The sequence below is a fragment of the Plectropomus leopardus genome, chromosome 12, assembly GCF_008729295.1.
Source record: "Plectropomus leopardus isolate mb chromosome 12, YSFRI_Pleo_2.0, whole genome shotgun sequence".
Classification (NCBI taxonomy): Eukaryota; Metazoa; Chordata; class Actinopteri; order Perciformes; family Serranidae; genus Plectropomus; species Plectropomus leopardus.
The window spans coordinates 6234667-6248794 of record NC_056474.1 but is presented as its reverse complement, the minus strand read 5'-3'; the positions used below and the strand labels follow the sequence as shown (position 1 = coordinate 6248794).

General features: G+C 41.7%; 1 protein-coding gene across 5 annotated transcripts in view; it reads right to left on the bottom strand.

The window, feature by feature from the left end:
- The window catches only part of LOC121951030 (receptor-type tyrosine-protein phosphatase F), a 214120-nt gene that overhangs the window by 70730 nt on the left and 129262 nt on the right, over positions 1-14128 (bottom strand). For all 5 annotated transcript variants that reach the window (XM_042497199.1, XM_042497198.1, XM_042497202.1 and 2 more), the window contains 4 exons: positions 8998-9267; positions 6383-6964; positions 5845-5978; positions 4811-4955 (listed from right to left, as the gene is read on the bottom strand). In XM_042497199.1, the coding sequence (XP_042353133.1) occupies positions 4811-4955; positions 5845-5978; positions 6383-6964; positions 8998-9267 (1131 nt within the window). The remainder of the gene's footprint in view (positions 1-4810; positions 4956-5844; positions 5979-6382; positions 6965-8997; positions 9268-14128) is intronic.

The window sequence follows — 14128 nt, the reverse complement described above, 5'->3', positions numbered from 1 at the left end:
CATACTGTCGGTGATACATTTATTACACTCCAAGTTTGAATATTACATTTCCATTTTTTACACTGAATACAAAAAGCTTCCATACTAAACAGGATGCTGCCTCCAGACTGAGAGATTGGCTGCAAAAACACATTACCAGGCGAGAGTTGAAGCCGTGTTTGGCACTGCACTTACACGAGAGGCCATAAAACTACAGGGTGGGCTGAACCGAATACAAAACGTGCCAAAATTTTACAAGGCTATGTTTTTATAAAAACGTAATTTGCTCCTGACTGCCCTCTCTGCCATCTCTCGCAGTTTGCAGGGGGAGCCATAAACTGGCCGTGGATGTGCCAGTGTGCGAACAAGTGCTTGACAGCGTTGACTGGTGTTCACACATTGATGTAGAAGCTCTGGGCTTCATAACGGTTTGTCAGACCCTCAGTGCTGTAGCTAAGGCACACTGTGCTGTCTCCAAAGTCATACATAAAGCTATCATTTCATAATCAATACCAGACAAGAACATTGAAGCTATTGTTAACATCTAGACACCGCTAGATGTCTAGATCCTGTATGTTCAAAACTTACTACAACATGCTGCTCTGTTATTAAAGGGATAGTTCACATTGTTTTGATGCGGGGTTGTATATAATACTTATCCATACACAGTCTATTACTTTCAGTGGATGTCAGGAGGCATGCCCCCAGTTTGAAGAAGCAGGCTGGATTCCAGCATGAATGCTAAGCAAGCAAGTGCTGTGGAGAGGTCAGCAACAAAACCTATTTTGACCATCTAAAAGAGACCCCAACCAAACAAAATGAATTCCAGTTTAAGTGTATGCTACATTGGGGGTATATAAAAATGATTTAATTTAATGTCAGAATGTCATTTACAACTGGAAAACAAAACTGTTTTGTCACTTTCTTCAAAGCCAGATTCCATTGAAGAAAACTGCGATTTAACATCGCTGAACCCAGAAGCCGCTGGTCTAACACTGCCTCAGTCTGTTTTTTCTTTGTGTTATTGTGTGTTCCTGGTGTCTGAAACAGTTAGTTCAGATTCACCAAAGACTCACAGTAACACAAACTAATTAACTGATCAAAGCAGCTATAGACCATCAGAAGACTGTGTTCAGTGAGCTAAAAATACTGTTTTCATCAATGGAGTCTGGTGGCTTTGACGAGAGCACAGATAGAAAACTGAAGCTGTTATGAGCTTCCCTGTCGGAAAGGGTTGTCTGATATTAAGATAAAGCAGTAAAAATATTCTCAATATCGCAAACATTTAACTAATTTTGACTTTTTTAGGTTGGACTTTTTCAGGTGGCCAAAATACAACTGTTGATAAGTCCCATCCATAGCAGTACCTTGCTTAGCTTCCATGCTGGACTTCAGCCCACTTCTCCAAACTGGGGCGTGTCGACTGACGTCTACTGTCTGTAACACACTGAATATGGATAAGCGCCTCGAGACAACCCTACTTCAAAAAATTGGAACAATTTCTTTAATCCCTACAGATTAGAATAATCAAACCAGCAATATTCTAGCAATATGGTTTTAGTCTTAAAACTACAACAAGACATCAATGTGAATTTCTTATTTAATGTCTATAGACATGCCACATTCAATTGTATTCTGTCGACCTCATCCTGCCATGTTTTATAATCACCATCTTCTCTGGCATGTCACAGTGTGTGCAGACAAATAGCACATACAGTCTAACGTGCCTGTGTATAGTTGGTCTGGAATAATACAATTACTGCAATAGATTAAATTACTTACAGCAGCCGCAGTATAAAAATATATTTAAACTCTCAAGTCTGGAGCTAAAAACAGAAAACCAATAAACTATTTTAAAATAGGGCAACACTGAAAACAAACACAATAGCATTCATAAATTTCATGCATCTAACTCAATCACAAACTTATTGAACTCTACAACAAAAAAAGGCATCTTATAAAAAGGGAATAAAATGAACCAAAAAAAAAGAAAATTTAAACAAAGGTGTTCTCACAAAGCATGCCTATGAATTTTTTTTATTAATATTCAGAGCAATGAACAGCTAGCTCAAATGTGAATCCAATAAACTAAAGCCAGAACATGAAACTGTAAAAAACACTGTAGCTTAACAGAAAAAAGAGTCTACACAGGTGGTCCCTTATTCACGAGAGAATGAACAGGAAACTACAAAGACCTGACAACACCATGTGTGTTACAAAAACGTGACAGACTGAATCAAAAATGATGCTGATGATTTGCAGAGACTGTGATACTGAAGTTGTGATGAAAAGTCTGCTCGATCAAAGTTAAATTGGATGAGGGGAGTATAACACCACAGGAAATACACAGACCTCGGAGGCAAAAATGAGACAGAGTTGGCCTAAAATAGAGATAAAATTGTTGATTAAGATGATAAAATCCCCCTATCTGCCTCTCCCACCTCCAAATAATATCACCCAATGTGTAATGCAAATATAGACCTATTTGTTCAACAGCTGTCTTTGGTTTTACATTGTTTGAAATCTGATTATGAGATTCACTTAAATAATTTCCTGTTTCCCGTTAGGTAAAGCATCATGCGACTCCAGTCAAGTGCTTAGCTGAGTTGCAGAGTTGTAGGGTTTCATCATCTATAAACAGCAAAAAAGTGAATACAGCTCAGTTATGTTCATTGCTCTGAATCTTAAAAAAAATGATACTAACCACTTAAATGCAGCACTTGAAAATGTCACACTTTCCCACTGCCTATTTGCTTCAGCACCTTCCCAAGGCTGCTGCTTATTTCATGCACACCATCCGCATGAAATCCAAATTCTGCTCTCCGAATTCTGTGTCCTTGTGACTCCTGCTGTTAGGAGACCCAAGGACAGAGAGTCATCGTCGCTTATGGTCTCAGTTGACAGTTATATAACTCTGTGGTTGTCAAAGGTGTTACCTCTTCACTGATTTTGTCTGGCGTAATGGAAAAAGATTTTAAAAAGTGATTTCAATACCTTCCGCACAGTCCATTGAAGTAGTGACTATGTTGACATGCACACTAATATTCCACTATTACTCCGATTATGACGATAATCTGAATTTGATATGAGCCATTTTAACATTATATTCCATTTAGATATTGAAAAGTAGGCCTGTTCCATAATGTAAACACACATTTAAATAATGCATCTCAGTTGGGTTTTTTACTGCAGTTTGCAACCTCTTGCCTGTTTACAGTAAGCTCCCTGTGTTGTCATGGTAGCCTTGTACGCGACCAGCAATTTGCAAGGCTTAGGTAGAGTTGCATTCCCAAAAAAGCTCACATCTCTGGTCAGAATGAGGAAGATTGCCCCTTTTAAAACTATAATGACTTAGATGAAAACAAGATTGCAGAAATACCGCTACACCGACCTTTACAGGAAGGTGGTTTAAAGAGTGAAAGTGGACAGCTGTGTTTGCATGGTCCAACAAAATAATGTGCGTGATTGATGTGATAAATGACATGTTAGGGCACATTAATCAGAATATGCACGGCTGCATGTAAACAGGAATATTAGAGGAATACTAATTTTAAAACGTTATATTGTCTTAATTCGAATAAGCACAAAAACTAGAATATTGGTGTATGGGAATGTAGATGGTGATCCTCTGTCTGACAGAAATTTTAATGTAGAGCATTACTTTTCATCTGACATTGTTCTGCAATCTTTTTGGCGCATTTTAAAAGTTATTTATGTAGAATGTACAAATATATTTTCACTGCTAAAAAAATCTGCTAAAGACTAGTAGATTGGGGTTTGAAGTTGCCGTTGCCAAATAAAACATAACATACTAAAAAGATCTGCATCCATCAAAACTAAAAGGCTAAAATCTGATCTTTCCTTCTTTTGTTCTCCAGCGTTTTGTCAATCATAGCCTGCAAGTGTTGCAGGGCTCTACAGTGCAGCATTTTGCAGCATATGCCAGTGGAAATTAGCGTGTGTGAATGTGCGCAACGGTGCGAGTGTGTACAAATCAGCTGGTACTAATTAACGTTAATTCCATGAGCAACTTGATGGCAGGCCAAAATTAAACATGTCTGTGTCAGGTTCATATGCTCTCTGCAAGCTGGTGTTTGTATTCAAAGATCATTTGTGATGGGAAGGAGCTCCACTCTGTAACACCTCTGAACAACCACGAGTGAATGAGTGTTTCTGTGGTTCAAATCATGTGACAAGTCATCTCTCTAGTGGATCACATCTCCTTAAGTAAGTAAAACTTTTATTTATAACATAGATGCAGTATAACTAAGTAACATATTAGAAAGTTACAACATTCTTGTAAACCTTTTTTTTAAAAAACTAAAATGTAGTTGTTTGCAAGGCTCAAATGTACTGTATAAAAGCCTTCTGGGTGAGATGGTACAAGCGTGATGCCACTACAGCAAAAATAACAGCAGTCAGCTGGCAGAGAGTGACATTTTGAGTGCTGGCACTGTAAAAGCACATAGTGATATAAGGCGAAATAACACAGCACAGCTCACAAATGTGGGAACACGACACATTAAACGTACCTTTGACACTGAACACAGGGCCCGCCCTCAGACAGACGGACAGGAGGGTTAGTGTTGGTGACAGAGGGGAAGTGGTGGAAGCGTGAGGCTTGCCGGGTTGGCTGCACTGTCAGCATTTTATGTTGCGCTGAAATTGACTTGACATTCAAATTGCCAACGCTGTCTGATTTAAGCTCTATGAAACTGTCCTGCCTAAACCTGAACCTGCTTCAGCCGGCTGCGGGTGACTGTTGCTCTACAAAATCACTGGTTAGTGGATGACAAGGAGGTGAGACAAGAGAGAAAAATTGTGGACTTACTGGACTGGGCAGTGCGGGCCTCGATTGGCTGGGTGTAGACACCTAAACCCATCTCAGAGCGGGCTGCTAGCGAGAAACGGTACAAGGTGTCAGGCTTCAGACCGTCCACAGCATAGGAGCCGGCTGGGTCGAAGGTCTTATGTAGCTAAAAAGAAAGATGACACTGACTTAAAATCAAAGACAATCTTCTAATGTATTGAGTTACAGGGGTTGTACTTGTTGTATTGTTTTGACATGGAGGAATTAATCCTCAACTGAAATCCTAAAGCCCAGACTGCTGCCTCTCCGTCCTGCATGAATACAAAGCAGAAAACGCAGCCAAATGTGAGAGCAACTTGTTCCAAAAAACAAATCGCCCTCTAGTTTACAACTGGTGCAGTGGTCCAGCAGAGTTGAACAAAGGGCCATGGCGCCGAGAGACATAACATAACAACTTTTCTGTCTGTTACTACAGTAAATCTTTCTCGTCAGCTGGGAAGTTGACTGCATCACTACAACAACATTGCTGCAGCCGAGGCTTCCCATCCAGAGAAATTGCATCATAAAGAGCGAGATGCATTCGTTGCAATCTCACAGCAGAAGATGAGACAAGTGAAAATGAGATGGATGGATGGATGGATGGATGGATGGATGGATAGATGGATGGATAGATGGATAGATAGATACATACATACGTACATACATGGAATTTAGAAGAGATAGATGGTATGTAGGAGAGAAAGATTAAATATAGGAGACAAATGTGGAATGTAGGAGAGATAAGAAGCAATAGCATATATAGATGGGTAGGCAGGTTGGTGGACAGATACATAGACAGACAGATACATGGCCATACAAATACATAGATACATACATAGATGGTATGTAGGAGAGAAATATAAAATGTAGGACAGAAGACAAGGTCATGAAATAGTTATAATAAATAGCAAAACAGATAAATAGAGATAGACTGATAGATACATACATACATAGATGGTATGTAGGAGAGAAAACGAGGTCATGAAATAGTTATAACTTTATGCTGTTATTCTAACCTTGGTCTCTGTGTTGACCTCCCAGTACTGCAGCTCATACTTAGTGATGGGGTCCTGTACGGGCCACAGCCATGTTAGCATGATGCGGTTATCCAGCTCAGCTTCAGCCTCAAAGCTAGATGGCTGGGCAGGAACTGGGTACAGAGGGGCGAGAGGACAGAAGTTAAAAATTTAAAGGAACAAAAAGAGCACATTACTGAGGCTAAATGTTCTCCACAGCGTCAGCAGCAATAACCACCTCCGCAAAACTGACTGTATGAGAAAGCATTTGCATGGCAGAGACAAAGTGATCCAAAAATAATCTTAAGGGCCCTTTCACACATGCTGTAGGTGCATACAATACACACAATATTGGCTAAATAAAATACTTCAGCTACACTTATCCTAAACTGTTACCTTATATAACACTATACTGAAAAAGCAAAACTAGAGGCACTTACACAACCTATACAAGCAAAATGTAAAACTCTGCATGTGCACATTAACATGCACACTTTAATTAACACACAGAGCGCACACACAGTGACTGGCTGCTCACCTCCCTGCTGGGTTTTCACTTGCAGGATGTCAGAAGGTGGCCCGTCACCTACAGAGGTGAAACCCAGCACCCTGAGGCTGTAGGTGATATCGGGAGTCAGGCCTGAGATGGTTGTCAGACTGCTGTCATCCGTGTTGTGTTTCTGCCAGGCGCTGAGCGGGGCCGTCAAGTCCGAGCTGTAATAGACCCGGTAGCCCCTGATTTGCCCGTTGGGTTCCTCTGGTGGCTCCCACTGCACCAGCATTGTGCTGGCACTCAGCATGCGTGCTTGGACGTGCAGAGGCGGCGAGGAGGGGGCCTGCTCACCGGTGCGTGTCTCCACGGGGTCGCTGGGTGGCCCACGGCCAATGTTGTTGACAGCCATGACACGAAACTCATACTCAGAGTAGGGGCTAAGTCCACCAATGCTGTAACGGGTAGTTGCCACACCTTCCACTTCCTGGAAGCCGTTGTCTGAGGATTTGGCTCTGTACTGGATCATGTAGTAGGAGACGGGTTCTGGGTTTCCAGAGTCCCAGGTGAGAGTCACACTAGTGGCTGTGGTCTCAGTCACAATGAGGGAGGTGGGGGGCTTCGGCAGGGCTGGGGAGAGAGAAGGTATTAGTTTTATGTCAAGAATGGACTTTTAGGACTTGTGGATAATTTGACAAAAATTGGATGTCTGACACATTTGAAACCATGATTCTCAAAATGCAGGCACAATACACCAAAAATCAGCTCTTGTGGAGAAAAGGCATGACTGGTCATGTAATTCTCCATTCTGTAACTCATAGCACTGAAATGATTGTTTCATAAGCTAATCCTTATAGCGCTGTCAGCAGCCATTATTCCCAAATGAATAGAAAAGCTAGACTGAAATCCCATTTTTTATTTTATAACTGGGCTGGTCATTACTGACAATACAAGAAAATTGCAGGAGTTGCTCCTCATGTGAGTGTGCCACAAATACAAACAAAACAGAGGGTCTTCATTATGGCTTCCTCCTAGAAGGGGGTCTGTATTGCTGTGGTCCCTCTAAATGACTGTGTATCGATCAGATGAGTAGAAAGGGATCAATATAGACAACAACTGATAAGAGAGGCTGCAATAGGTACACAACACACACGCAGGTGGGTAAGGCCACATTCACACAAACACAAGACTCGACAAACATAAAGAAACACACACCAGCCTTCAACATGATGCTCATTGACAAAGAAGGCAAACAACCTTTAATTTTCACCTCTGTATCAACAAAAACCACAGGCCACGGTACAGGGGCAGCAATGATTATGTACAAGAAGTTTCAGAGGCTTTGGTTGATTCATAACATTTCATTATCAGATATGTGGGTGACTCGAGTCAGCAGCATCATCATGGCAACAACCTCCCATAAAAGCCCCATTTACACTGCATGTTCAGGGTGGGAAAATCATACTGTTACGCTGCCCTGCCGTTCTGTATACAAGGTAGTGTCTTGCAATGAGACGACAGAGTCGTCTTGCCTTTAAGCCACCACGGGAGGTAGTGACAGGCCTGAAACAGTGTCTGTATAAACAGTACAGCCAGCAAGATGGGACCATGGGCCACAGGTGTGAGGTTTTGACGACATGTTTTATGTGAGAATTTAAAAAGCAGCTTGCACAGTTAGGCACTAACTCAAATATGAACAACAGCCAAAAAAATGTCTGCAAAATGGGAAAAAAATGACCAGGTGCTCCTTACCATCTGAGCACAGGACGAGATATAACGGCATATAACAGAGAAGGGAAATGATTGTTATTGCCATGTTTTGCTATGTTTCTGTTCAGAAAGTGCTTCTGATGCTTTTGTTGTGTCATACCAGTAGCCAACGCTGTTGTGATAAACATCACGCCTGGCATGCCTCTTTTGGTTTTGCAATGCCGGTATGCTATTTAAAATCACATACTGGAGTGCCATAATGCCACTGTTGTTTTTCTATGTAAAAATGCAAAGGTAGCGTAAAGAAGCGACTTAATAATGGCACTATAGAGAACCCCAATTTGAGTAACCAGCACCTCCTGGTCCCTCATATAAAAGCTGTTGTTTTTTTTAGTGGATTTTTGGTTAGAAGTCTAAAATAAGGTCTGTGGTTCACACAAGCTGAAGAGACTTTCATATTTTGGTCTACATACATACATTAGTAAATACCCCACCCGTGAGCTGTAAAGCTTTTACATGTCTCAAATATGGCGGTTGCAAACAAGTGGCTAAATGAGACTACAGAACATCACCACATGGTCCCACGCCGAGCACGGCTTTATAGCCTCATAGCAGTGGCGACATGACAATTAAGTGTAGTTTGTTTCTAGCGTACATTATCATTTTACCTCGGCGATTACATTTAGACTTCAAAAATCTTGAAAGTGTGAATTTGTGAAGATTATCTTGCTGATCAAAATATGTAAACATAACCGTTTGTTTACCACAGAGCTTATTTACAGCAATAATCCAAAATCCAATGGAAAAATCCAATAGGCTTTTTGACAAGGGAACCAGGGCGATGTTAGCTTCAGGTTTGGATTACAGAAAAACATCATCCCTGGGACACTCCATTGCACGATGTCTGTGTAGAAAGGGCTATAGGTAGAACAAGTCTGAACAGTAGCACTCACCTTTGACAGTGACCTGAGCGGTGGCTTCAATCATGCCCAGAGAAGAGATGGCCACGCAAGTGTAGTTGGCCGACTCACGGATGTTGGTCACTTCCAGCATGTTGCGTCCCAACGGCATCTCTTCCTCCCTGGTGAGCTCCGCCAGGCCCATCATCCACTTGACGTAGGGCATTGGCGAGCCCACAGCCACACAAGTCAGGTTGACGCTGCCGCCTGGCATCACCTCTTGGTTGGTAGGTGGAATGGAGAATCTGGGTGGGACTCTTCGCACTACGGGGATGAAGAAAGGCAGGAGAAAGTAGTAAATAGGTAGGATAGTAACAGTTTTATGTGATTTCATACATGGTCAAGCCCCGTATGACACCATGGGGCTTATAGATAACTCTGAAAAGCTAACCTAAATGGAGGGCTGATCGCTTTTGTCCTAATGTGCAGGCGAGCACAATGGGAATAATAGGACTGTCACAAAATGGCTCTGGAAATTCACAAGAAAACTTTGAGGGGGTGTTTTTATCCTCTCGCCTACAAAAGGGGATATAATCAAAAAATAGCCCAGTTTTGCTTGAGACTCTGTCTGGCCCTCTTTTGTCAGAGTGTCAAATGGTAGCGAGAGTTGCATCATTGAGGGACCCTGTGGAGATGGCATTGTTTGATTTCTCCTCCTGCTCCCTCTCTCTGCTGGCTCCTTCTGCTCAGCCTGTCTTTCTCCCTCTCTCTCTCGCTCCCTCTCTTTGTGCAGTACTGATATGCAGATAGGCTGACATTAAAAAGGGTTCCCATGGAGACAAGAAGGGCCCGTTGACGTCGCCAGGGACAAGGCAAACACCGATGCAGAGGCTCCATGCAATACTGAAAAGCTGGCCCAGAATAAACAGGCAGCCAGCATTTACATATGACTTGTTTTCTGTCTAAATAAAGATACACAAGAAATGCTTGCCATATTTACACACTTTAGATCTTTTCCTGGTAACTTTTTTGGCAACCATAACAAACTTATCCGCTTGACAAGCCTAACTTGACAGTGCTGTGCGAGCATCCATCAGTGTCAGACCTGTTAAATTTATGATACGCCGAACCTTTCTGTAGTCAGCCCTGAATGTAAGAAGGAGGAGACTTTTTTTAACCTTGATTATGGAGAAAGTGAAGCCAAGCCAAACATTTAGCTCCCCAGTGAGGACCCATTATTGCTACACTATCCTGCTACTGCTGGTCGTATGTATTCAAAACACAGCAGCATGAAACTATCCCTGCAGAATTTATACTGCTTGTTTCCCCTAATGCACTACAACATCTCTGTGTCTCACTGGAAAAAAAAAGCCCTTGACTGTAATTGCTCTTTTGCACCGGTCTCCATGAAAATGGATTTTCAAATGTGAGTCTCCCTCCACCTTCCCTATAAGCCCCCACCCCTTACCCCTCCCTCCCCCGATCTAATTTGAACCAGAACGTTGTTATAGCCATGCTTGTTATTCCCCTCATTAAGTGGCGAAATGGAAAAAACACAAAAGCACCTTTTGAGATTCCAGTCAGGAGAAGGCTGCTTCTCTGGACCGCACCATAATAAGAAGGACTCGGTTCACACTCATCTGAATTTTCCCAAAATAATTGAGGTTCCATATAAAGACCTGCTGCTCTCTCTTTTTTTAAATCAATACAATCATGTGGACTTAAACTACTTGGCTCGATATCTCATAAAAGTATTAATATCCCAAGCCTGAGCCACAAAGCACTCTGAATCATGCATTGTTTGGATTTTGAGCTTTTGAGTTTCACACAATTACCCAGATAAATCCAAACTTTGTTTTATAAAAACTAACCTTTTCAAGGCAAACAGAAATTCAATTTAACACCCAGAACAGTTAAGAGGTCAGCAAAAGTTTAAGACAGAGTAATGATTAGTGTTTAAAATAACGATGTAAAGTTCACAAAATGACTCACTGAACAAGAGGGTCAAAGTTTGGTGAGTCACTAGATTGTAAAGAAAGTTTCATGCAGCCAAAAGGTGACACAGATTAACAGTCCGGAGAGATTAATATCAGCCGTGGCATCTGCTTTCTGAGGTTAGCAGGCTGATTTTTTAAATTAAAACACTTGACAGGCCGAGTTGTGCTTCCAGCCTGGGAACAGGACAGGGATGACATTCTCAAGCAAAGCATGCACGGGAGCTGAGGAGAGATACGGGATGGGATCACAAGCCTAAGTGCGCTGGGAGACAAAGATAAAGCAGGAACTGGGTCCGATTTTCTCATATTTATGACTGAACATCTGATTTCCAGTATGACTAATGCACAACAGACGTTCCTTTGAGTATTTCCAGGAGAAAAAAAAAAAAAAGCGTTAGTATTCCACTTATGTTGGTGGCCACCTGTGTCTTCTCACACAACTGTAACATTCTCCAAGTGCTGCTATTTTTCACAACATATGCTTCTGAAAAAGAGAAACCTGAGAGGAGCGGCCCTAATGTAAGACCATTACGCTCAAAGTGTCTGTTATTCTTTCATGATTCCATAGACTAAACAGTGCTAAGAGCAGTCAGTCAATGGGGCCTGTGTATATTGAACACTTAATGTTGTGAATAATTCATGCAGTGCGGTTAAGTTTGGAGAGGTGCTGTGGAACAAAATGACTAGAGGGCAGGTAATTGTTATCGATTCCCCCGAAGCCTCTCTCCTGTTGAGAGCGGCGTGGAGAGACGGGCTCCGGGACTCTATCAAAACCACAAAATAAGCCCTGTCTCCACTCTGCAAGCCTGCTTGCTGGATACCTATAAATTTAACTGCCTTGACAAAGTGCCCAAGGATAGCAGAACCTGTCCAGTCAATCAATATCTGAGCAAACTGGCACGGAGTCAGCGGGCTCCCAGGCTTCCTGGCAGCAGCAGTGCTGGGCTACGGCTGCTGCCATGATGGCTGATCATCCCCGCTGTCAGCACACTGCCAGCTCATTCTTAAATATTCTATAGGTCAGCTCTTTGAGCAGCAGCGGATTGCGGATGGTAAAAGTGAGGAGATAATTTACAAAACATTAGCCGTTTCTTGGACAATGTCAGTGTCATCATCCATTAATTCTTAGAAAGAGATTCAGTCTGTAAATGTGTGGATCAGGGAGCAAATCTCTTCCGATATTAACTATGTCCTTTATGCTTTAATAGGGCTGACCCAAATGCTTTGATGCTTCGGTCGCCCATAAATGAACAAAAATACAACATTATTCATTATGCATCAACATTGGTTATTATCAGTTATCGTGAGACAGGGTTATGTAAACTGTGTGGTGACTGACTACGTGAAAGAGTTGCAAGTATTAGCAAGTGGTGTTTTGGGACAGCTGCAAAGTGTGCCTAATATGCTAAAGGGAAATAGCCTATATCACAAATCACAGACCGTATGTAAAGATGGATAGCATGACATCTCCCCAAAAGTGAAGCCAAAACATCTGCATCGCCCCCTGTAGGCTGTCTGTGGTATATATAAACCCCGCCTCCACCATGTTAGCAGATGGAACATGAACCAAAGTAAAAACTCAAAGTACATTCAAAATTTATTTTTCCCAAAGATGGTTTCTATCATTATCTGTATTTTTTATCACCATGGTGTTTGTTCATGTGTTCGTTTTCATGATTAGTTTGGTTTTAATTAGTTTTCTGATGCTATAAAAAGGGGATTTGACAACATGATTGACAGCTTTGTGTGCCAATCATGTGCTCTCGTTGAATGGCGCCGCTTGCAACAACTTGATACTGTGGAGATTGCTCCTGCGCAGACACTAAATGATGTCACCAGAGCAAGATAGCAAGGATATTTTGGCTTTTTTTTTGTAAAGTGGGGTTAAGTGGAGATGCATCATCCATCTTTGTATACAGCTTATGTCACCAAATCCACAACAAGCCTGGCAAACTACTTGAAAACAGCTTTGCCATCTTTCAACTATCCTGTTTTTCTTGCTAATTTGGCCAAGGTCACTGCAGCCTGCGTGCTAACAACATAGTCATGTTGTTAGCACGCCATGTCATGTCATTAATTCGATTAATGACGGACATTTCTCACTGAAGCTGCAATGCCCAAACACTGATATTCAGGATAGTCCTAGTTTTTCATGATTAGCTCATACACTAAATTTAGAAAAAGCAGAAGTTTTTTTTAAACTGTTGCAACACAACATAATAAGCATTGTTAGTTTCCGATTCAAAGCAAAACATCCTTTGCTCAGACAGCTTTTTCTGTGAAAGGAATAAATTGCTGGGCTCTACTACATGATCACTTGAAATTTGCTCCAAATTTCACTTTTTTCAACAGAGCCACTAAATCCTGGTTTATTCAGCAACAAACCTGCACTTATGTCTAATTTCTTTGTGTAATGTTTAATATGTATATTATCTTACTTTGATGAATTTGGCCTACTGTTTTTTCTACCTCTCTGTTCAAATCTTCATCTTATAAAGCCCTCATAGGGATAGGTGTCGCAAACTAGTATTTGCTAAAACACCCTGTTTTCAGTTTGTGTATGTATATATTGTATCTGATCCTATAAAAAAACACATATAAATAAGTAATAAAAATATATGTTTTCCTGCAGGGCCTGCTGGTGCAACATCACATGAGGGTGGGGTGGATGTCTTTCTTCTCGTTAGGTTAACATCTGCCTATCACATCCTTCAGTCTGCGCGTAGAGAATGCCCATGGCGGTAAAACAGACATAATCCCCTGAGAACGGCTTTGTCAGTTCTGATACCCATGTCCCTCAGTGGGAGAACAGGGGTGTTGCTGCCTAAATACCTGACAAATCCGGTTGCCACCTGAATACCTGAGTAATCCATCACACACCTCTGATGGGCCTTCACAGGCAGATGGAACGTCTTAGGGTGAAAGGAGCTATAGTTTTTGGTGGATGTGGCTGACATTGACAATATGGGTGCGGCGGGGAAGAATGCACGTCTACATAGCACAAGAGAAATCTAGTAATCACTTAAGCAAACTTTACGGGGACTCCTTGTGTTTCTTGGCAAGGCTAATCGAAACGCACTTTGTGGGAGTGGTGCTGGAAGGCATGCAAGAACTATTGAGGGATTCATGCAAGTAGACAAAACAACAGATTTACTCTATCATGGATTAGGGAAAGCTATTATTAAAAT